At 40.6% G+C, this 22616-nt stretch overlaps 2 protein-coding genes and 1 long non-coding RNA gene across 3 annotated transcripts in view; 2 read left to right on the forward strand and 1 right to left on the reverse strand.

Annotated features, from left to right (window-relative positions):
* Positions 1-13791: 13791 nt before the first annotated feature.
* LOC141763276 (uncharacterized) lies at positions 13792-17482 on the reverse strand. Its single transcript, XR_012593071.1, has 3 exons — positions 17325-17482; positions 16072-16113; positions 13792-14617 (listed from the first exon to the last, which is right to left on the reverse strand). It is a non-coding gene; the product is annotated as an uncharacterized LOC141763276 (long non-coding RNA).
* pudp (pseudouridine 5'-phosphatase) overlaps positions 16412-22616 on the forward strand; it is a 29657-nt gene continuing 23452 nt past the window's right edge. The window contains exons 1-3 of the mRNA XM_074627834.1: positions 16412-16509; positions 17480-17698; positions 20067-20296. Of these exons, the coding sequence (XP_074483935.1) occupies positions 16443-16509; positions 17480-17698; positions 20067-20296 (516 nt within the window). The 5' untranslated portion in view covers positions 16412-16442. The remainder of the gene's footprint in view (positions 16510-17479; positions 17699-20066; positions 20297-22616) is intronic.
* pnpla4 (patatin-like phospholipase domain containing 4) overlaps positions 20168-22616 on the forward strand; it is a 62499-nt gene continuing 60050 nt past the window's right edge. The window contains exon 1 of the mRNA XM_074627831.1: positions 20168-20296. The gene's annotated coding sequence lies outside the window, so the exon portion shown is untranslated. The remainder of the gene's footprint in view (positions 20297-22616) is intronic.

Raw genomic sequence — 22616 nt, forward strand, 5'->3', positions numbered from 1 at the left:
TGTCCAAACCTCTATAGCTCACGACCTCCTCTCCACGCCAGATAGATAGAGCCAGAGCAACACGACCTCCTCTCCACGCCAGATAGATAGAGCCAGAGCAACACGACCTCCTCTCCACGCCAGATAGATAGAGTCGGAGCAACACGACCACCTCTCCACGCCAGATAAATAGAGCCAGAGCAACACAACCGCCTCTCCACGCCAGATAGATAGAGACAGAGCAACATGACCTCCTCTCCACGCCAGATAGATAGAGCCAGAGCAACATGACCTCCTCTCCACGCCAGATAGGTAGAGCCAGAGCAACACGACCTCCTCTCCACACCAGATAGATAGAGCCAGAGCAACACAACCTCCTCTCCACGCCAGATAGATGGAGCCAGAGCAACACAGCCTCCTCTCCATGCCAGATAGAAAGAGCCAGAGCAACACGACCGCCTCTCCACGCCAGATAGATAGAGCCAGAGCAACACGAACTCCTCTCCATGCCAGATAGATAGAGCCAGAGCAACACAACCGCCTCTCCACGCCAGATTGATAGAGCCAGAGCAACACAACCTCCTCTCCACGTCAGATAGATAGAGCCAGCGCAACACGACCTCCTCTCCACCATGGAACTTTGAGAGAGGACCGTTTTTTTTTCATTTTCCACAGGGTCTTTTCAACATACTTCTAGGTAGTTCTGTCAGCTCTGCCATTCATGCAGGGTGCTCAAGTCTAGTCTGACATGCCGATGAGTCTCTCCCACATCACCAGAAGGCCAGCCAAAAACCCAGCAAGCTTTCGAGGGGGTTTTGGATGCCATATATTGTACATATGCAGCTGCGTGCACCCTCTACCCAAGCTCTCACTAATGGGAATCAAAAGTCCACCCCATTATCATCCAGGTAACCAGTGGAGCAAATTGCCTGGTGACACGTGTAGGCAAATTATCCAGGGTCTACCCGTGAGTCTTTCATCCTGGCCAACTCAACTGTCATACTGTCAACTGTCTATCGGGGATGGAGAGCAGGCCGGTCAGGTGGAACAGTGCAGTACAGCCCCTCAGAAAGTTACATTATTTATAGCACGCTGTGTGTTACACAACATGGATGTGGCGTTGACAGACGGAGGCAACATTACAGACGGAGACAGGTCCTGTGAGACGGATGCTGGTGAAGGGTGGCAGCTATTTATCAAATAATGATGTAACAATATAAAAATGTCTGAAACGCAAAAATAAACAAAAAAAAAAGAAAGAAATGACCGTCCACCTCTTCTGCCTTTTTCTTCTTCTATGATAATTTCATGTGACATCTGCTCTGTTTTGGGGTGGTGCAGGTGAGGCTGGCATCTGGACACCGCTGCTGTTGGTCCGCTCTACTGCGTCTGCCAGTTTCTTACATTTTCCAGTGATGGTGACCAGCCCTGAGTGCATCACTCGTTCCATCCTAACGAGGCGGATATTTAACACGCGTCTAATGGAGGTAAATCCCTCTTCTGTCATATTAAACCCGCCTCGCTGGAGGCCGAGGAAGCACTGGTTACCGTCATCACTCCTCTGTCTCATTTTTCAATAAAATGTTATCTGTGTTATTTTTTCTTTATAGTTTCAAAACTCTATTTACAAGCGTTTATAATTTGGTTTTGTTGATGCAGTTTTAAATACACAGTGTGCAGTTCTTTACTAGAAATGCCAACCAACTGTCCCTCCAATGAGATGCCTCCATCCACTGCTTCAAGGGCTTGCTGATTGGACCACGGTTCTAGTTGGTCCAGAAGACTTATTAACCAAATTAGTAATCTCCTCCCAAGCCAATTTGACCACATCTGGCCATGTAGTCGGTCTTGGCGATTCTCCACTTTCTGCACTAGGACACCACTTTCTTCTGGGGAGAATTTCTTTAGATTTGTGCCAGCTAGGGGCGTGGCTTAGGTGTGTGTGTCTACACAGAGAGGCGACTGTTGATTCTGTCACATACTATGTTATAAACGGTAGTTGAATTTGCTTCCGCATGTACTGTTGAGATTTACGGAAGTAACTGAAACGATCCACTTGTAACTCAACGGCTGTTTGACGGTGTTCATTAAAAGTCAGGAAAGTTAAATAGAGCCTAAATTCAATCCCTAAACAACAATGGTGGCTCCTACAGAGGTTTGATGCTGCAATAGCATCAGTTCTATCCGAACGGGAGAGGATTTCTTCATGAAAGAAGAGCAAAGAACGACACAGAAAGATTTTCTTGATAGAGAACATGTTTTCGCTCTTCTCCCGACTGGATTCGGCAAGAGTTTGATTGACAGACGGTTCATCCAATCACCTGGCAAGTATTTTTTTGTGCCTGCCCTTTCCCAAACAGTTTCCAATGACAACTTCTCAGATCACCCATCCCAGGTTAATCTCTTTAGATTTAGGCAACAGAACTACTTGGTTACCTATCCCAGGTCACCTTAGAACCAACAGAAAGCATCCTTAATAATGGAAGAAGGAGCATGAACACACCTACTTCCTCTAGTTCCTTGATGGACCTCCTTGACTCATGAAAAGGTTCCTCGAAGGTTCTTGCTGTAAACACAATGCACAGGCCTGGTTAGTCACACCCAATTAGGCATGCATTATTTTGTGCTTTACACAAATGAGTATCCTAAACCCTGAGGCGCTTTACAGGACGGCGCTTATATTTACTTACGGAGAACGCCGGTGTTTTCTGTAAATAGCAGGGAGGATGTGGAGGGCTGCGGCTTTGTCCCGCTCTGATATGAATATTTTATTGGACTGCTCAGGGGTCAGTGCACGTCAGCCACGACAGCCACATAAATCAAGGGGCCGTATCAAACAGGAAGATGTTGCCGAGGCGCAGCAGACTGTTAATGCGGGGCAACTGTGACCCAAACACACAACAGGAATACAGATAATGAGCCTCATTTATCAACACATTAGTGTGGTTATATCTGCACAAAACAAATGAACTAAAACACCCGACACATCTCCATCTGGGAGCCACCACGTGAGACTTGAACCATGTAGAGACGTTGAATTGTTAAACAGCATCGACAACCATTAAATACATTTTCTTTGAAAGCAAAATTAGTTTGTTCACAAGCTTTCATAATTGTGAACACAATTCCTTTCAGTCCTGGTTGTCCTCAGCAGGTTAAAGGTAGAGGACGCAGGGACACTGCTTGTCATAAATTCACATCAAGACCCAGTAGGGCGACCATAAGACCGTTTAGACATATTATTAATACATCAACCACTCATTTAAAAGTGTGGTTGATATATGTTCCTGCTTCCACTTAGAACTAAAGTATTTATTTTATTTTATTCTATTTTATTTTATTTATTTTATTTATTTTATTTATTTTATTTATTCTATTTATTCTATTTATTTTATTTATTTTATTTATTTTATTTATTATAAATCCTATCGCCCATATAATCTGTTGTAAAACTGTGTCCCCAGATGACAGATTAGTATATCAGGTCAGTATTGGTATAATATAGGTCTAAGTGTTATAACCCTAGTTCTATAGGCACATGTGGAGCCCTCTATATGGGGCCTGTTGCTCCTGTGCTGCTCGTTGAAGAGGGTGTGTGATGGCAGACAGCGCTGTGTGCTGCCTTTTTTATACGTACGTATTCGGTAGGCACGTCCCGATATTACCCATAAAGGGCTCCGCATGTGCTTATAGAAATAGGGTTACAATCTTGTAACCTTTTGTTAGTGGACAAGTTTCATCACCGTCTTCTATAAATCTGATTCGATGAGAACGGTTGTTGCCCTCCGGCTGACTGCTCCCTCCGGCTGGCACACTCTGAACTACTATTTTATTCCATTCATATATTTTATTAATTCCTCCATCTTTCAAATGGGTGCCGCAAAACTGAACAGCTAAAGACTAAAATATGAAAAAAGTAAATCTGAGTTCATTCATACTTTATGTAATAAGTATACTAATATCAATGTACTAGTAGTATACTTGCAAGTGTCCTACTTCAATACTTCTTGGGACTAAATTGGCCCACTTTTTAGTTTATAAAAGTATACTTTAAATGTAAAAGTAGTAAACTTTGAGTACACGACTAGTTTACATCCAAGTTGTATTTTGAACTGCAACTATAATGTGAACTATACTACAAGTGAATTGATGCTGTTAGTTTACTAGTTATATACTTGTAGCCCATTTTTTTTATAATGAAGGTACACTTTAACGTATACTCTCAGTAAACCACAGTTTAATAGTTTTTACTTAAGTTTTCTTAAGTAAACTTATATAACAATGTACTTTTCTGTATACTTTTCAGTATAAGCCAAGTATATTTGGACTTCTTTGTATACTTGCCAAATACACTTAGACTTTTCTGTATACTTGTTGGTATAAGCCAAGTATACTTGGACTTTTCTATTTACTTGCCAAGTACACTTAGACTTTTCTGTATACTTGTTGGTATAAGCCAAGTATTTCTAGACTTTTCTGTATACTTGTTGGTATAAGCCAAGTATTTCTAGACTTTTCTGTATACTTGTTGGTATAAGCCGAGTATACTTGGACTTCTTTGTATACTTGCCAAGTATACTTAGACTTTTCTGTATACTTGTTGGTATAAGCCAAGTATACCTAGACTTTTCTGTATACTTGTCGGTATAAGCCAAGTATACTTAAGTATAATTTGTTAGGTTTATATCTGATAAGTACACAAAAAGTAATCTGAAAGCCTACTCTCATATTTTAAGTTTTAAAAAAAGTATACTAATAGCATACTTGCATAAACTTCTTTTTTGTGAGGGTACATACTTTAGTAATGTGGAAGCACCTTTAGGCACGCCAGCATGGACATTAAATCAATTGATTTTTTGAGTGTGCTGTTGATGGACACTGTTGTCCCACAATGCAATGCAAACACACTTGTGGTTTCCAACACCATGACACTGTGACAGCCAGCATTGATAACTACGAACATATGACACACTCACTGCAAATGATATGATACAAACAAAACATCCCAATAACTTTGAAAATGAGGGTTTAAGTATGAACAGAGTCACACACACACAGAGAGAGAGAGAGAGAGAGAGAGAGAGAGAGAGAGAGAGAGAGAGAGAGAGAGAGACTGGGTAATGTAGAATGAACTGTGTGTTTATTGGTATTTTATTCAGAATTTAAAGCATGAATATTGCAGCTTTAAAGCAGGGCAGCAACAATAAAAAAGACACAAGTCATGTTGTAGGGAGATGAAGTGAGGCAACAGCACTGATATATTTCTCCTTTTAACTGCTCAACGGTGGAACAACAGACGTGTTCAGGCTCAGCTTCAAAGCGCCCTCAGTAAACACACCGAGCCTTTGTGCATATTGTATGTCTCTAAATGGATCTCTGCATCCAAACTTGAGGCTGCTCGAACCTGGGTCATCTCAGGTTACATTTGTTTAGCACTTGAGCAGAATCACAATATAATTTCATTCAACTTAAGAGACAATTTCACTGAGTCTATGTACAGCAGGTGAGGGGAAGCCGCTGCTGCTGCCGATGCTCATACGAAGTTGAGAGCAACACAGATAATGAAGATGGAGCACTAAAAATGATCTAGATACTGAGGATCCACTGCAGTAATTGATATGTCTGTGCAGTTTAGTGTCTGGATTTCACAGCGTCTTTCACGGCATACTTGGCATTCTCGAGGCAGAAATGAATCAATGTTTCAATTGAAGAGCCAACAATGAAAGAATGAAACGAAAGAAAGCCACTGCAACGGCTAATTGTGCAACAGAAAGCATACCCTTATCTCATTGCATGAGTTTATAGAAAATGTGAGGATTGTGATAAATACTTGTTTACAACTGTTACATACATACAATTGGAATTTACATAGTTATATCCTTCATTTCCTTTTCTCATATTTTCTATTTAAACGCCACCACCCTTAGTGGTTTATCCCTCTAGACCAGTGATCTCAAACTCAATTTACCTGGGGGCCGCTGGAGGCAGAGTCTGGGTGAGGCTGGGCCGCATCAGGTATTCCACAAAAAAAGCTTTGTTAAAAAAAAAACAATCTTCTCAAACGTCATTATTAACAGTTCTTTAACTTGAATGGGTTCTTCTGAACATGAACTGTCCTGAACATGAATGGAACATTGAAGAACATGAACGGTTCTTCTGAACATGGCCTCTATTGCGTCTCCCACTTTTCCTGAAATTGTCTGTGCTCGTCACCAAACCTTTCTCTTCACTGCAGGCTTTGAAAAAGACATGATTGGGGCTGTGTGACAAGATATATATTCATTCCACTTGGTGTCACTCCGCAATAAAGTTGTGCCTGCTGTGTTTGTGTTGCTCTGCAATTACACCACCAAACCGCTAGTTGGCGGCGGCGTCTCTATGAGTTTCCTTCTTCTTCTTGTACTACAAACAGAAACTGAGCGGAGTTGGAGCTAATAACTGTTGAACCACAGAACTTTTACTGACATTACTGGAACGCCGAAAAGAGAAAATATATCTGAGTGGACTTGTGTGAACAAACATTGAAAAGATCGAGGCAGAGAGAAGTAGAACTTTCTGTGGTTGTCCGGGGTCCTGGCCGCTCAGCATCGCTGAGAGACTGGACCAATCACAGCTGTTGCGGTCTGCGTCGCCGCGACGTGTAGTTACATTTCTGGAGAGGTGTACGTCAGGCTACGGCGTCGATTCAACGCAGAAGTATAAATCGAGCTTTAATCAAGCTTATGCGATGTTACACGGGCGCCGCCATAGTTGTTGTGAAATGTTTCTCTGCTTGCATCAAGCCCGGCCGATTGCCCGTCCCCGGGAGCCATATACCCCGCTGTGATGGGTAGGTTCGTTCAGCTCGGGCTCGCGCAACAAAGGGACCTTCCACACACAACGCGGCAAAGTGCCATTCACATAAATCTCGCGGGCCGAGGGCGCCTGGTTAGCTCAGTTGGTAGAGCGGGCGCCTATGTAACAAGACTTGGTCCTGACCGCGGCGGCTCGGGTTCGAATCCGGCCTGTGGCCCTTTCCGCATCCACTCTCTCTCTCTCCCCCCTTTCCAAGACTCTATCCACTGTCCTGTCAATAAAAATGAAAAAATGCCCCCAAAAAAAAAAACTTTATAAAAAAAAAAAAAAAGAATTTGCGGGCGCACTAACATTAAACTTTCATATCAAGGTGGGGGCCACAAAATATCGTCTTGCGGCTCGCGAGTTTGAGACCCCTGCTCTAGACGCATGGACCCACACGCCGTGTCCTCTAGCACCAACCTCAGAACAAACTTAAAGGTCCCATATTGTAAAAAGTGAGATGTTTTTTTATATTATAAAGCAGGTTTAAGTGATATATAAATACTGTGAAAGTATCAAAACACTCAATCCATGGAGAAATACACACAGCCCGTATTCAGAAACTGTGCGTTTGAAACAAGCCGTTAGGATTTCTGTCCATTTGTGATGTCACAAATCTACAATATTTAGACCATGTCGCAGTTTTAAACGTAAACATACTAAATGTGTCCCAGTTTATTTCCTGGTTGCAGTGTATGTGAATGACATCAGCTGACAGGAAGTAAACATGGACCCAAACTGTTGCCCAGCAACGCAATTCCATTGCCAATCCGTTGAAATGTACTAAAACGGAGCGTTTCAGACAGAGCGTGAATACAGGTATATTCAGGCAGACAGTATGAGAAAAAGAATGTGTATTTTGAACATTTAAGCATGTAAACATGTTCTAGTAGAAACCCAAAATACAAACATGAACCTGAAAATGAGCACGATATGTCCCCTTTAAGGTTTTAGCATGCAACCTATGTGGTAGTCTCATACTCTCGTCATTGTGGTGCGTTCAAGTGCAACTTTTTGGCCAAAACAAAAGCGTAGTGAGGCGACTCAAACGTCAGCCTTTGTTGGCGCTAGTTCTTTTGATGTCGGGTTGGTGCGTCTGGATCTTTAGGAGTGCTCGATGTCGGCTTTCAGCACGTTCTGTAGGGCTCAGGGGGTTCAGCTAAGTTTTGAATGAACTGGGCACACCGAGCTGGGCTCAGAGTCAATGAGAGACGAAAAAAGAAGAAGGCAAAAGAAAGATCTTTAGGGCTGTCCTGTTCTTAAAGTCTCTGTTAATGAGGTGGTGTCTGCTGCCAATGGTGCAAAACTTTACACCTCCCACCATTGAATCTCTGCTGTCTCTTTCTTTTTCATTTCTACATTTTCTTTTTAAAGGAATAATCATGTTAACCACACACTAATTATCTCATGTTGGCACCCGCCGGTGACCTTCTCAGCCAACAAGACCATACTTGTGCACATCTCACAGTGCACAGAGCTGTCTCCAACAAGTCCTGAACTAGAAGGAGCTAAATATGTATTTAACAACTGTGAGAATATGTCTTCTGCTCATGACTCTGTGGCGGCTGAGACTCAGGAGGAGGGTGCTGTAAGAGTTCACATCAACAGTGAGAATAATACAGTGGACTCTGGAGTCAATGAGACGGGATCTGTCCTCACGTCCTGTCCTCTCTGATCCCATTCACATGAGGCTCGTACTGTGATCAGGATGACTCAACTAATCATGATGGTTAATGTGGTTAAATCACCATTTACTCCCAGTAGCAGAACTCTGCTGTAGATTTTAATGGATAGCCATAGCATGGAAAATAAAGTGAAATACTCATATATGTTACCAGTAACCTGAGGATGACTGAGAACAATGACAAGAAGTCGCACAGCAACGTGTTACCTGTTCTGTTCAACTAACATTTCAATGTTCTAGTAGGTTCAGTTTCAGGGCTAGAGTGAAGACACAAATATCATATGAAACTAGAAATCCTAAAGAAACTAGGGATGCACCGATACCACTTTTTTTCAGACCGAGTACAGGAACAAGTACTTACATTTGGGTACTTGCCAATACCGAGTACCAATACGAGTAAAGATGGTGACGAGAGGTTAACATCATGCTGCCGTAAAGTGGTATCGGTGCCATTGTATCGGAGCCGTATTGCGAGTACGAGTACATGAGCAAAGTATTGTACCCGATACCCAATACTGGTATCGGTATCGGTGCATCCCTAAAGGAATCCATTGGTACCAACCCTAACCCATGTTGTCGGGAAGATCACTAAATAATGCTCCCAAGTTGGGCTAAATTTGTCGAGGAAAAACTGTCATGTCCATTTTCAAAGGGGTCCCCTTGACCTCTGACCTCCAGATATGTGAATGAAAATGGTTTCTTTGGGTACCCACGAGTCTCCCCTTTACAGACATGCCCAATTTATGATAATCACATGCAGTTTGGGGCAGTTATTGAACACAGTATGAATGTGTTATTTTCTAAAATGGTCTGGTCCATGAGTCATAAACCCAGTAAAACAAGAAGAGCCGCAACCTTTGGGCTTGCAAACGTAAGATGCTATGCAGTGATTTGATCAGAACCACTTGATTTTACAGGGCAAATGTTACCAGAAGAATTAAATATTCAGACAAAGGCTGTGGTATATACTGTAAATAATAAAATAAATGATTACGGCAAGTTTAGTTTTCAAGCTTTTTGGCCGTTTTCTACCGTAATAATGGTCCAAAATGATATAAAATTGCATGAAATTTCAAATTTTCTTGGGGAAGGACCCTCAAACCCCCTCCCAAATTGACACCAGTTCTGTACCTGTGATGTCTGCAGGTTTTTAATTGAAAAGACCGATCTCCTCATGTTGCACACAGGCCTATGTGGCTCAATAACCTAGCTTTGTCTTGACATATAGTTGACGTGTTGTCTTATATTGATGACTTCCATATTCTGTTTACGGATCAGGGGGGGCTGTCCGTTGACGGTTGGGGTTCTGAAGTAAAATTTCCGTGGTATATTGTGAAGGGAGTGAAGCGCCTTCAAAACGTAGTAATAAGTAATAATAAGGCGCCCTGGGCCGGGGGTGACTAAAAGAAAAGAGACTGCTATGAGACGGGATAATTCACTGCATTTGCTGCACATGGAATTGGCAAAATAAACTAAAACATAAATGTGTCTTTTTAAAATATTTATAAAAATCTGATACAATTTTCTAGTCGTGTGATACTGCTTCACATAAACTCCCTCTTCCTGTAATCAACCTTCTAATTGAAAATGGAGATGCTTCCAAATAAGCGCCATAATTACCATTATCATTAGTGAAGGGAAGCCACTTCACAAACACTTCAAGCCTCAAGTGCTTACAGCCTCTCTCGGAGTAATTTGGTCCAACGCAGTAAAATAAGGGTGGTGGTGGTGGTGGTGGTAAATATCACTTTATTCAGGCTTACTTAGTACTTAGTAGGCGGTCTCTGGTCTTTAGTTAGCGTGGGTTTTCTCCGGGTGCTCAGGTTTCCCCCCACAGTCCAAAGACATGCAGGTTAGGTTAATAGGTGACTCTGAATGTCCCGTTGGTGTGAATGTGAGCGTGAATGATTGTCCGTCTCTACGTGTCAGCCCTGTGATTGACCTGTCCAGGGTGTACCCCGCCTCTCAAACCAACGTCAGCTGGGATCAGCGCCAGTTCATTAGCCCCCCTAATAGCTAAAAAAAACAAAGTTGTTCATTCCCCGTCGCACGTCTCTTTCCTGAGTATGAGGGTGAGCGACCCCTTAGAGGACCGAGATCTACATCCGACTGGTTTTCTTTTCACCGTGGCAGCTCTTTCTTCAAGGTCCAGGTGGCTCACAGACATCCTGACATCCTGTATTCCCATAGCAACCTCCACACACCCCGAGGGACACGATCTGAGCCTTCTTCAAGTCACAAAACAACATGCAGACTGGACTCCTAACTCCCAGTCCACTGGGGGCCTGACTGCATCCATTAAAGGTCCCATATCATGCTCATTTTCAGGTTCATACTTGTATTTTGTGTTTCTACTAGAACATGTTTCCCTCTCCTAATGTTAAAAAAAGCCCTTTATTTTCCTCATACTGTCTGTCTGAATATACCTGTATTCACCCTCTGTCGGAAACGCTCCGTTTTAGCGCATTTTGACGGAATTGCGACGGAATTGCAACAGGATTGCGTTGCTAGGCAACAGCTTGGGTCCATGTGTACTTCCTGTCAGCTGATGACATTCACATACACTGCAACCAGGAATAAACTGGGACGCATTTAGAATGTTTAAAACTGCGTAAAGGGTCTAAATATTGTATATTTGTGACATCACAAATGGACAGAAATCCTGACGGCTTGTTTCAAATGCAGAGTTTCTGAATACGGGCTGTGTGTATTTCCCTGTGGATTGAGCGTTTTGATACTTTCACAGTATTTATATAGGACTTAAAACTGCTTTATAATATAAAAGACATGAAAATGTTACTTTTTACAATATGGGACCTTTAAGGCCACATTGAGGAGTTAATTTCTTCCATCAGGTCCGCGTGGTTCTTTCTTCAGAATAAACTCAGTTTCTTTCACAATCTTCTCAAGGTCCTGATACTGATGATAATGTGCTGCTGATGAGCCAAAAGATGAAGTATTTGGTTATTTGTGAAACATAAACTAAAGTAGAATATCACAAGATGCTCCACATTCCTCACTTTCACACCATTTCACCCTCTAAAATAACACGTGCAATTATAATATTATGACTTTATTCTCATAATACTACAACTTTTTTTTCTCAGTCAATACAGAGAAATGGGAGAAAAATGTATTATTCCTACGACTACTTACGGCTTAATGTACTTTCACATACTTCCACATTGATTTACTGAATCAGTGTTTAAGGTCTCTGAGATGCAGCGTTAATGGAAGCTGCCACACATAATGGTAGTTTGTCTGTTTTGTTGAGAAATGTCACGTCTTTCACCAGGAGAGCTCAAGGACACCACCGCCAGGTACTCTGCTTGACTCTATTCCCCTGGGTGAACAGTATTGATCCTAGCTGCCGAATTAGCATTTTCATATCACCTTTCCTCATTTAAAATGGTGATTGCTGATATCTCACCCAGGACAAATGGTCGTCTGGGGGAATCGCAGCTGAGGGGCGATAGCGATCAGCCGCACAGAGTTAACGAGCTTATCATCACAATGTAAATAGCAGTGTGTGTGTGTGTGTGTGTGTGTGTGTGTGTGTGTGTGTGTGTGTGTGTGTGTGTGTGTGTGTGTGTGTGTGTTGATTGCTTTAGGGCCCGTCCCTCCTGTGGAAGTGTCACGGTTAGTAATCAAAGGGATGAACTGGAGGAGAATTACAAATGACTGTATCATCTGTGGATGTCACGGTGTCGACGGTAAAGGATGAGCAGCCTTGGCTGTTTGTCACACTGTAAGAAGACGGGATTTATCAGCTGCTGGTGTAGTAATAACTCAGAATGCAGTTATTGATCCTGGTCTACCGAAATCAAAGTGAATTCATTTACCGAGCAGGTCGATGAGTCCATCTCCATTCTAACTGAGGACCTTCCTAAATGGATATAATTAGTAATATTTGACCAATAAACATTTTTGAGGGGTTGAAACCAATACCGTTGATAGCTAATACTCTGTGCTGACACAGAGGGCTGTACAGAACCATACCAGTCCAGCTCTATAGGGGACATATTATATTAAAGTGAGATTTTCATGTTTTTTTATTATAAAACAGGCTTAAGTCCTAAATAAATACTGTGAAAGTATCGAAACGCTCAATCCACAGGGAAATAAACACAGCCCGTATTCAGAAACTCTGCGTTTGAAACAAGCTGTCAGGATTTCTGTCCATTTGTGATGTCACAAATCTACAATATTTAGACCCTTTACGCAGTTTTAAACATTCTAAATGTGTCCCAGTTTATTCCTGGTTGCAGTGTATGTGAATGTCATCAGCTCACAGGAAGTACACATAGACCCAAGCTGTTGCCTAGCAACGCAATTCCGTCGCAATTCCGTCAAAATGCGCTAAAACGGAGCGTTTCAGACAGAGGGTGAATACAGGTATATTCAGACAGAGAGTATGAGGAAAATAAAGTTTTTTTTTAACATTACAGCATGTAAACATGTTCTAGTAGAAACACAAAATACAAGTATGAACCTGAAAATGAGCACGATATGGGACCTTTAATGGATGCAGTCAGGCCCACAGTGGACTGGGAGTTAGGAGTCCAGTCTACATGTTGTTTTGTGACTTGAAGAAGGCTCAGATCGTGTCCCTCGGGGTGTGTGGAGGGTGCTATGGGAATACAGGATGTCAGGATGTCTGTGAGCCACCTGGACCTTGAAGAAAGAGCTGCCACGGTGAAAAGAAAACCAGTCGGATGTTGATCTCTACGCAGTTACTCATAATGGGCACTTTGGGTCAGACTCAGAGACGAGTTTTTGACATGACTCAACGTTGTTTTGCGTGAGTCCTTGTTTCTCTGAATCTCTACAGCAGCGGTGGAGACAATGGCGCCTTAATGCATGGGACCCTGAATACCAGGAGGGCCTAACGAGACACCAGCTTTAAAGGTCCCATATTGTAAAAAAGTGAGATTTTCATGTATTTTATATTATAAAGCAGGTTTAAGTGCTATAAAAAATACTGTTAAACTATCAAAACGATCAATATTTGGAGAAATACACACAGCCCGTATTCAGAAATTGGGCGTTTGAAACAAGCCATTTGTGATGTCACAAATATACAATTACATTTAGACCATTACACGGTTTTAAACATAAACATTCTAAATGGGTCCCAGTTTATTTCCTGTTGCAGTGTAAGTGAATAACATCAGCTGACAGGAAGTAAACATGGACCCAAGCTTTTGCCTAGCACCGCAAGTCTGTTGCAAGTCTGTTGCAATTCTGTTGAAATGCACTAAAATGGAGCATTTCAGAGGGTAAATACAGGTATATTCAAGCAGACAGTATGAGGAAAATAAGTTTTTTTTAACATTACAACATGTAAACATGTTCTAGAAGAAACACATAAAAAAAAAGTATGCACCTGAAAATGAGCATGATATGGGACCTTTAAACCAGAATCATCCCTCATGGGTTCTGCTTTATTATACGATATTGTATCCCCATCTTGAAGAGGGGCTTACCACCTTCGTTATTTCAACTGATCTAGGTACAGGTAGTATTTTAACACAGACAAAAACTGTCACAGAGTGGAGGAACAAAGGGTTAGCAGACAATCATTTTTGCAGAACTTTGTACAAAATGCATATAGCATGGATGATATTGTGGACAAAGCGAGGGAAATATAAAAAGGGGATTTGTGGCTGAGTTGAGCCAATCAGTGTCTTGATCATTTCTACATTGAAATGTGTGTTATCATCACATCAAAGACGGGCTACACTGGTTGGTGTCTGAACTGTAATGAAAAGCCGGCGCGGTGTTTATATATGGATCTCGGTGTAATAATTAGGCAGGCAGACATAAAGCTGTGACTAGCAGCATCTCCCAGTCTAATTGTAACAGTGTCTCTCCGCAGCACTCCAGAGGGAGATGTGAAAACTAACTAACTGTGTTTCCTGGCTGTGATTTTTTACCACTCCACTATTTATATCTACAGACACACGGGTGTTTCAGCGAGACAGCAAAGAGTCGCTCCGGGCTAGCTTCATAGCAATCTCCTGCTACTTCTCCCAGACTGTCATCTTTTTGTAGTTGTGTTGATTTGTGGGATTGGAGGCATCATCTACTGCTGTTTCCTCTGCAACCACCATCCTGCTGGAACGAAAATACTTTTTGTCAGAGTTTTTTACACCAAACAATAGTACTTTTCCTTAGTAAGACACATGGTTCCTGCACCTACTTAGTGTTCCGAGCTGAGTCTGAGCAATTCCCTAAACTACGCAATTTGGCACAAAGCACACTCGACGGAACCGGAGCCTCCATCTCACTCTCACCGTCCCCCAATTAGACCTGAAATCCATAAACTCATTAGATTGTCCAGGTTACAGGGTTCTCTCATTCCCCTGACATTTTCACACTAACAAGACAAACTCTGTTAACACGGAGCTTCCAATTATTCAGAAAAAATGTGGCAGCGCCGCTGACAATGCAGTGAACAGCCTTTTTGTCAGTAATTTGCCGCGGCCCCGTCTCGGTGACACACTCTGGAGGACGGAGATGTAGATGTACGCGGAATTTTAACTTCATAAAAAACATTTGTTATTCAGCGTGTAGGAGAGGGGCATCTGAGAAGTTGTGTGTCTTATTTAAAAGTTGTGGATATTCACTTATAAAAGTCAGTTTACTTAGTGGAACTCAGCCTGTGAAAATACTTCTGTGGCCATGGAGGACCTTTGTCAAGTCTGGGAAAATAATCCTGATGATGTCATGGTGATGTCATCATAGCTGGGGCTTGTAGACTACGAATGTATTATAGAAAGGTATGGAGTTTGAAAAGATATGGGCTTTTACAAGGAGGGGAGTCTAATGACAATATGCAATTGAGTTGCATCATGGGAAATGTAGGATCCAATGTTTTTGCAACTTCTAAAAGTCAGAATATCGGGATCTCTATTGTTTAATTTCATACCAGTCTTTATGGTCATGTGGCTAATAAATGTCTATTAAAGGATTTCATATTTTTATTAGCCATTAGAGTCGACAAAAAGGGTAGAAAGAGATGACAGATGGCATGCAACAAAGTTCCCATTCAGCCCTGAATCAGTACTGTACAGTACAGTACAGTGTGTGTGTGTATATATATATATATATATAAATATATTTTTATTTATTTAGTATTTTTGCATTTATTTTATATTTATTTTTAATGTATGTATTTATTTCTGTATTCTTTTCTTTATACATTTCTTTAAGAATTTCTGCCTCATTATCCAAATGAGAGGGCTGTCACTCAACATTTATCATAAATAAATGCATCAATACATGAATAATTACACACCTTTAAAAATGAATAAATTTTAAAAAAATAAGGCAACAATAAATAAGTATATTTCAAAATTAATACAAAATAAATACATAAATAAAAGGGATAATTAAACAGAAGAGTAAATAAATGAGGGAATTAATACAAAGATAAATTTTAAAAAAGCAGCAAATTAAAATAGAAATATCACTTTATGTCACATATGTTAACATTATTTTTGCTGCATTTAATATCATATTTATTTATCTTAACTGTGTTGTCAATAAACTGAGTACTGAGTACTTACAAAGTGGAAGTTGCACATTAAGGGGATGACTTCCGGATGTTTCTGGACACAAAAAAACAAAACAAGACAAAACAAGACAAAAAGTTTCAAAATAGAAATGAAGCAGGAATTCAGTGTGGACTTAATTTGGAGGGACGACTAAAAAGCATCCCTGAGCAGGCTGAAGCTCGATTTCACACTAAAATATGTCATTCGTGGTTATTTTTTTGGACCAGTTCAGTTAAGAACGTGTATAAACCATCTTTGGGTCTGTTTTAGAACTATTACAAGCATTAGCAGCCTTTTTTATGATAGAACATATACACCGGGTTACTTTTTTGTCTGCCCCTCTCCCTTCATTATTCCACCCGGAAGTAAGTCCATAGTCAAGCATGTCTGCACCGAGTACCTACCCACTCGTGAGCCATGTCATTTTCGACATGGATGGATTGTTATTAGGTCCTGAAACGTCCTTATTTGTGTCATATCTTGTAGTTGTGTGTAGGTTGCACCTACGTTAAAGCTGCGTTGATAGAGACACTCATTCATTCACTTTTGAGCTCGTAATCGTGAGTGGTGCAGAGTTGTCACGCCGAACTCCATAGAGAAAAGTTGAAATTCATGATTTCTTTGCACAGGGTCAAAATAACGTGTCACACCGAGCAATATGACTTAATGGGTGTTTTATTAATAACCTACGGTCGAATTCGGCATACATTTAAAATACCTATATGTGCTGCAAACCTTAGATATGTGCTATTGTTTAACCTGGTTGCCATGTTACCCTCATAAGAGGCTACAGGAAACCAACATTTGAAAGTTGATGTTTTACAGACTTTAGGTTTAAAGTTCATTAATCAGACATGTGCCGAATTAAATATGTGTATCTACTGACCAGTTTAAATATGGATCAAGTCAAAAATGACCTCATATTTTAAATGATGTGAAGCTTTTAACCCTGATCATGTATTTGTTTTGCTATTGTCTGGTCAGAAATAGCCTAATCAGAATCAGAATGGTGTTTATTGCCAGGTGTAAGAGGTAGATGACTAGGAATTTGCTTTGGTTTTGTTGGTCCAAGTAAACAGTATAATAACAAAAGAATAGATAAAAACGTTAGAATAAAATAAGAATTAAAAAAAATGAATTTCTACCAATATACAAAGTAAGCTATAAACATGATATAAACAAATAGTGCAAATATTGCCTAATGTTGAATTCTGCACTTTTTTATTAGTGCATAATAACGTTTTTAGTAGTATATAATAACTTACATTTTCTTTTGACTGAGGCTACAGTTTGAGGTCACATCCAGCTGTTAAAGTCATTTTCTGAAATAAGCTAAAATAGATTTGTGCCCCAAAGGTTCCATTCATATGCAATCTTAAAGGTCTGAAAGGTATTCATTTTGTATTTTCTCATTTTTTAGACACAGAGCGGCTGTACACTGTGTCCTTCCAGGAAGTGTGCGACCGCTTTGGGAAGCGGTACACTTGGGACGTGAAGGCGTCGGTGATGGGTAAAAACGCTCTGACTGCTGCCCAGACGATCCGGGACGCTCTGGAGCTTCCGATGACGGCCGAGGAGCTCCTCGCTGAAACCAGACAAATACAAGAACGGATCTTTGCCTCTGCCGAACTCATGCCAGGTATGCTTGATTTACCTTGCCGTATTTGACACCAGAGAACAGAACTATTAGTGGCATTTCCCTTTAAACGCATGATGGACAACTGGCAACCAGTTCATGACAATATACCTTTCTACAATGGCCCATTATTACCAGTATATACACAGTGAGGCTGTAAAGGAGGACGAGTCGGCGTGATGACGTCAACAGTCTTGCTCACAGGACCGGTAGTTAAGTGGCAAGTATGAGTGCTCTTCCCAGGACAAAGAGTGGAGTTATTGCCTGGCTTCCATTATTTACACCTTTGTGTTGGTCTAGTTTAATAAAACATTTACCTGCCGTGGACTTTTATATGATTCAGAATTAGGATGCAGCTGTGATATGTGGTGAAGCATGGAGCGGCAGCGTTTACAGGGTATGTAAGTGTTCAGTGTCCATGTTCTCTTCACCTAACCGGATCGTGTTCCTTGAGGGAGTTTTTATTACATCTTTATAGACCGTCATCCTTGAAGCTGTAGATTAAAATCCTCCCACAACTCCGCTCGGCTCTCGGCTCACCATTGAACCATTGATAAGAAAAAACATATTCAGTAGCTGTGGGGCCATTCCATACCGACTCACCGTGAGCTCCCAGATCATGTCGTGGATTTTCATGTGAAAAGAATCATGTCTTAAATTCATGGGACCTTGTAAAATCCTATAGCTCTACTCCAGATACTTTTTAAGATTTGGAAGTTGAAATTTGTACTGAACATCCCAGAAAAAAATGTTTTTTACTCAAATGAAGAATCTCCACTAGTTTTCACTTTCTTTTTCATTTGTTCCTGCATTAAAAAAATGGTGCCACATATCTTGCTAAATATTTATTTTTTAAAGGTCCCATATCATGCTCATTGTCAGGTTCATACTTATACTTATACGTATTTAGTGTTTCTACTAGAACATGTTTACATGCTGTAAGGTTAAAAAAAAAACTTTATTTTCCTCATACTATCTGCCTGAATACGCCTGTATTTATCCTCTGTCCGAAACGCTCCGTTTTAGCTCATTTCAACGGAATTGCAACGGAATTGCGTTGCTAGGCAACAGCTTGGGTCCATGTTTACTTCCTGTCAGCTGATGTCATTCACATACACTGCAACCAGAATTAAACTGGGGCACATTTAGAATGTTTACATTTAAAACTGTGAAATGGTCTAAATATTGTAGATTTGTGACATCACAAATGTACAGAAATCCTGACGGTTTGTTTCAAACGCACAGTTTCTGAGTACGGGCTGTGTGTGTTTCTCCGTATATTGAGCGTTTTGATACTTTCACAGTATTTATATAGCACTTAGACCTGTTTTATAATATAACAGACATGACAATCTCACTTTTTACAATATGGGACCTTTAAGATATTTTGACTGTATACTTCCCAAGAAGGATTATCTTAATTTCCTTGAAACTTTTTGAAGGGAACATGTTAATATTTATGGCAGATATATACAAAAAAATATAAAATATGTTGTATTACTCCTTCAACATTTAATCTTTTTTTTTATTTTGTTGTACTTTTCACATGGCTGTAATATTACATTCAGTTGTTTTATTTCAAATGTACATATTTGCACTACTGAGGACCCTGTTTTTCATTGGTTCAGGAAATGTGCAAGTTCCAGCTTGTAATGGCATGGTGTGTTGCATACTATGATCACTACTATGATCAAAATATTCGGTTCCTTAGCTCAGTGCACATATTATTTTGCAATTTCCCACTTTTCTGAGCTAATTTCAGACCTCGTCAACTCGTAACATCTGGCTAATCCCACCTGAAACGGGTTTGGGAGGATTATTCCAAAATGCATTGCAACACACCCAGAAGTATATAAAAGAGTGCAATCATAATTATTTTCATCATTAAGCAGTTTGATGTGATAGTGAGATTTAATATTTCATAGTGAATGTTTCTCTGGCTTTTACAAGTGTAAGAAATGCTTGTTTATTTCTTATTTTATTGTTGGTCATTGGTGCTTTTTATATATATTTGTATACTATTTATTCATCCACCTTTTGTCTATTCCTCACCTTTATTTGCCCAGCTTTGTTGTCCTTGTCCCTATAGCTGTTATTTCTATTTCTGTGTAAGTAGAGAGATGCATAAAAGCTGCAGTCAAATCCCTTGTGTGTGTGTACTTGGCAAATAAAAACGATTCTGGTTTGCAGAAACTTAAATTACTCCCATAAAAGTAAAGCTCTCAAAATATATATATCTCTATCTATATATCTATAGTAGAGTTGGTATGGAATGGCCCTGTGGAGCTCCGTATAAACAGGGATTTCTAGCCTTCTACAGTCATATATTAGTCTAACCCTCAGTCTCATTTTGCAACATGTGTCCCTCTAGGTGTGGAGAAACTGGTGCAGCATCTACAGAAGCACAACATCCCCATCGCCGTGGCCACCAGCTCAGCCAGCGTGACGTTCAAGCTGAAGACGAGCCGACACGGAGACTTCTTCGGTCGGTTCGACCACATCGTTCTGGGCGACGATCCCGACGTGAAGAACAGCAAACCTCAACCGGACTCCTTCCTGGTCTGCGCCAGGAGATTCAACCCTCCAGCTTCTCCAGAGAAGGTTAGTACGACCGGTTACACATGTACCAGTACCTGCTTGTTCATCTAAATGTAGGCTCTGCTAGTTCAAGTGTTGTTTGAAGCGTATTTAAATGCTGTAAAATGCATTTAGAGTCAGTGGAAAGCTGTGTGTGGAGGGAGCTAGATGCACTTTAGGAAAACACAATTGCGTTTTTCACCTTTGATTAATCTTAGTGTATGTGAACGTAAGCCCAGGAGCCTCACGCTCTCTCCAGCAGAGCTACAAATGATCGGTGTACATAATAAAATGTGACTGCAGAATATAAGAACGGAGTTCTGGACCAACTTTGCCACCCACACAGTATTGACTGTAAGAGTGAAGTACAAGTTTGCTTCCCACAGAGCAGTGAGGGAGTGTTGGACTTTCACTTCATAGTCGCGACAGGGAGGAATGTATTGAAATCTGATCGATCCAGCGGTTCCTTTTGCTCGCAGACTGTATTCTCAAATAAAACATGGTATTCAAATAATGGCCAAATGAAAGCTGGTTGCCACTACAACATTTATTACTTTCCAACTGCTTTTCTTTCCTTTTTTTGTCATTGCTGTCGAGCTCTAGTCAATGAAACTCAACATTTCACATCACAGAACAGTATTTATTAAAATACTGCAACATTTAAGAATACAACAAAACTGAAAACACACATTTCACATAATACAGTATTTCACGTAATGCAACATTTCACATGTCACGACATTTCACGTAACACACATTTCACGTAACACACATTTAAAAAACACAACATTTCATGTAACACGTAACGCAACATTTCACGTAACACACAGTTCACGTATCACGTAACACAACATTTCACGTAACACAACATTTCATGTAACACGTTACACAACATTTCACGTAACACATCATCACGTAACACGTTACACAACATTTCACGTAACACATTACGCAACATTTCACTTAACACATTTCACGTAACACAACATCACATAACACGTTACACAACATTTCACGTGACGCAATATTTCACGTAACACGTAACACAACATTTCACGTAACAACATTTCACGTAACACGCTACACAACATTTCACGTAACACAACATTTCACGTAACATAACATCACGTAACACGTTACACAACATTTCACGTAACACAACATCACGTAACATGTTACACAACATTTCCCGTAACACAACATTTCACGTAACGCAATTTTTCACATTTCACGTAACACGTAAACACAACATTTCACGTAACGCAACATTTCACATTTCACGTAACGCAACATGTCACGTAACGGTGTCACACTAACGTTAACAACACTAACGTAATGTTAGTGGAATGGCAATAATAGTGGAATATTGTCTTTTTCGGAATAAGGGCAAAAAACAGATTATTTTTTGTGCATGTCAGCGTCGCCAATGATAGCTGAACATTATTATTAAAGGCAGAATTTATGTCTGAGCTGCTGTATTGGATTGCATTATATTACAGGTGTACCTGATAAAGTGGCCACTCAGTATCTGCATTGTTTTTAATTGACTTCTGTAATTTATGTGTTTCCTCTATGTGGCTCTGATAACACGGGTATGTAGCACACTGGATAAACATCCTGGATTGATGATCTGATGCGGCAGTACGTAGAGGAGACGTATAACTACATGTCAACAGCATGTTGAACATTACGTCCTATATCTAGTTGCATTTAGCTGCCTGCACGTCAGCCGACGGCTTCTTACTCGCAGGTAATGTGTTCCATTTGCAGTAATGCAGGCAGGGCGTGATGTCAGCCGCTCTCCGCGCTGACAGACGCACGCTTCGACTGTGGCACTTTGATCAAAAGTGGTGAGCTCTCAGGGTTCACGGGCTGTTTAAGATATATTTTCAGACACTCTGGAAGCCTTTCGCAGTGTTGAGTCAGTCTAAAATAGCTGCCAAACATCTCACTAAGAGACACCAAATAACAGTGTGAGACCTGACCTACTTTCATGAAAAGTAGATCACATGTAAAAAAAATAAATAAAAAAAAAGGGAATGCTAATTTGAACAAATCTACTGTTGATCATTGTTCAGCGCACGACTTGCTAATGAATATGTAATTGAATGATATGCTCGGCTTCGTTAATACGATTCCATTGTGTTTGAAGCTCTTAATTGTTACTGTTCAGAACTTGAGTTTGGATTTGAAAGTTTGTTTAAGACGAGTTCTGTGGCCCCCTATCTAAACCTCGACATGCCTCTGAGGTATATTTTGCTGGTTGACCCCCCCACATGCCTCTCATATAGAGCGGCTGGTAAAGTTAGGAAGCCTTCAAGTGATTTATTCCTCTTCTGTGGCA

Source organism: Sebastes fasciatus, chromosome 24 (assembly GCF_043250625.1).
Source record: "Sebastes fasciatus isolate fSebFas1 chromosome 24, fSebFas1.pri, whole genome shotgun sequence".
NCBI lineage: Eukaryota > Metazoa > Chordata > Actinopteri > Perciformes > Sebastidae > Sebastes > Sebastes fasciatus.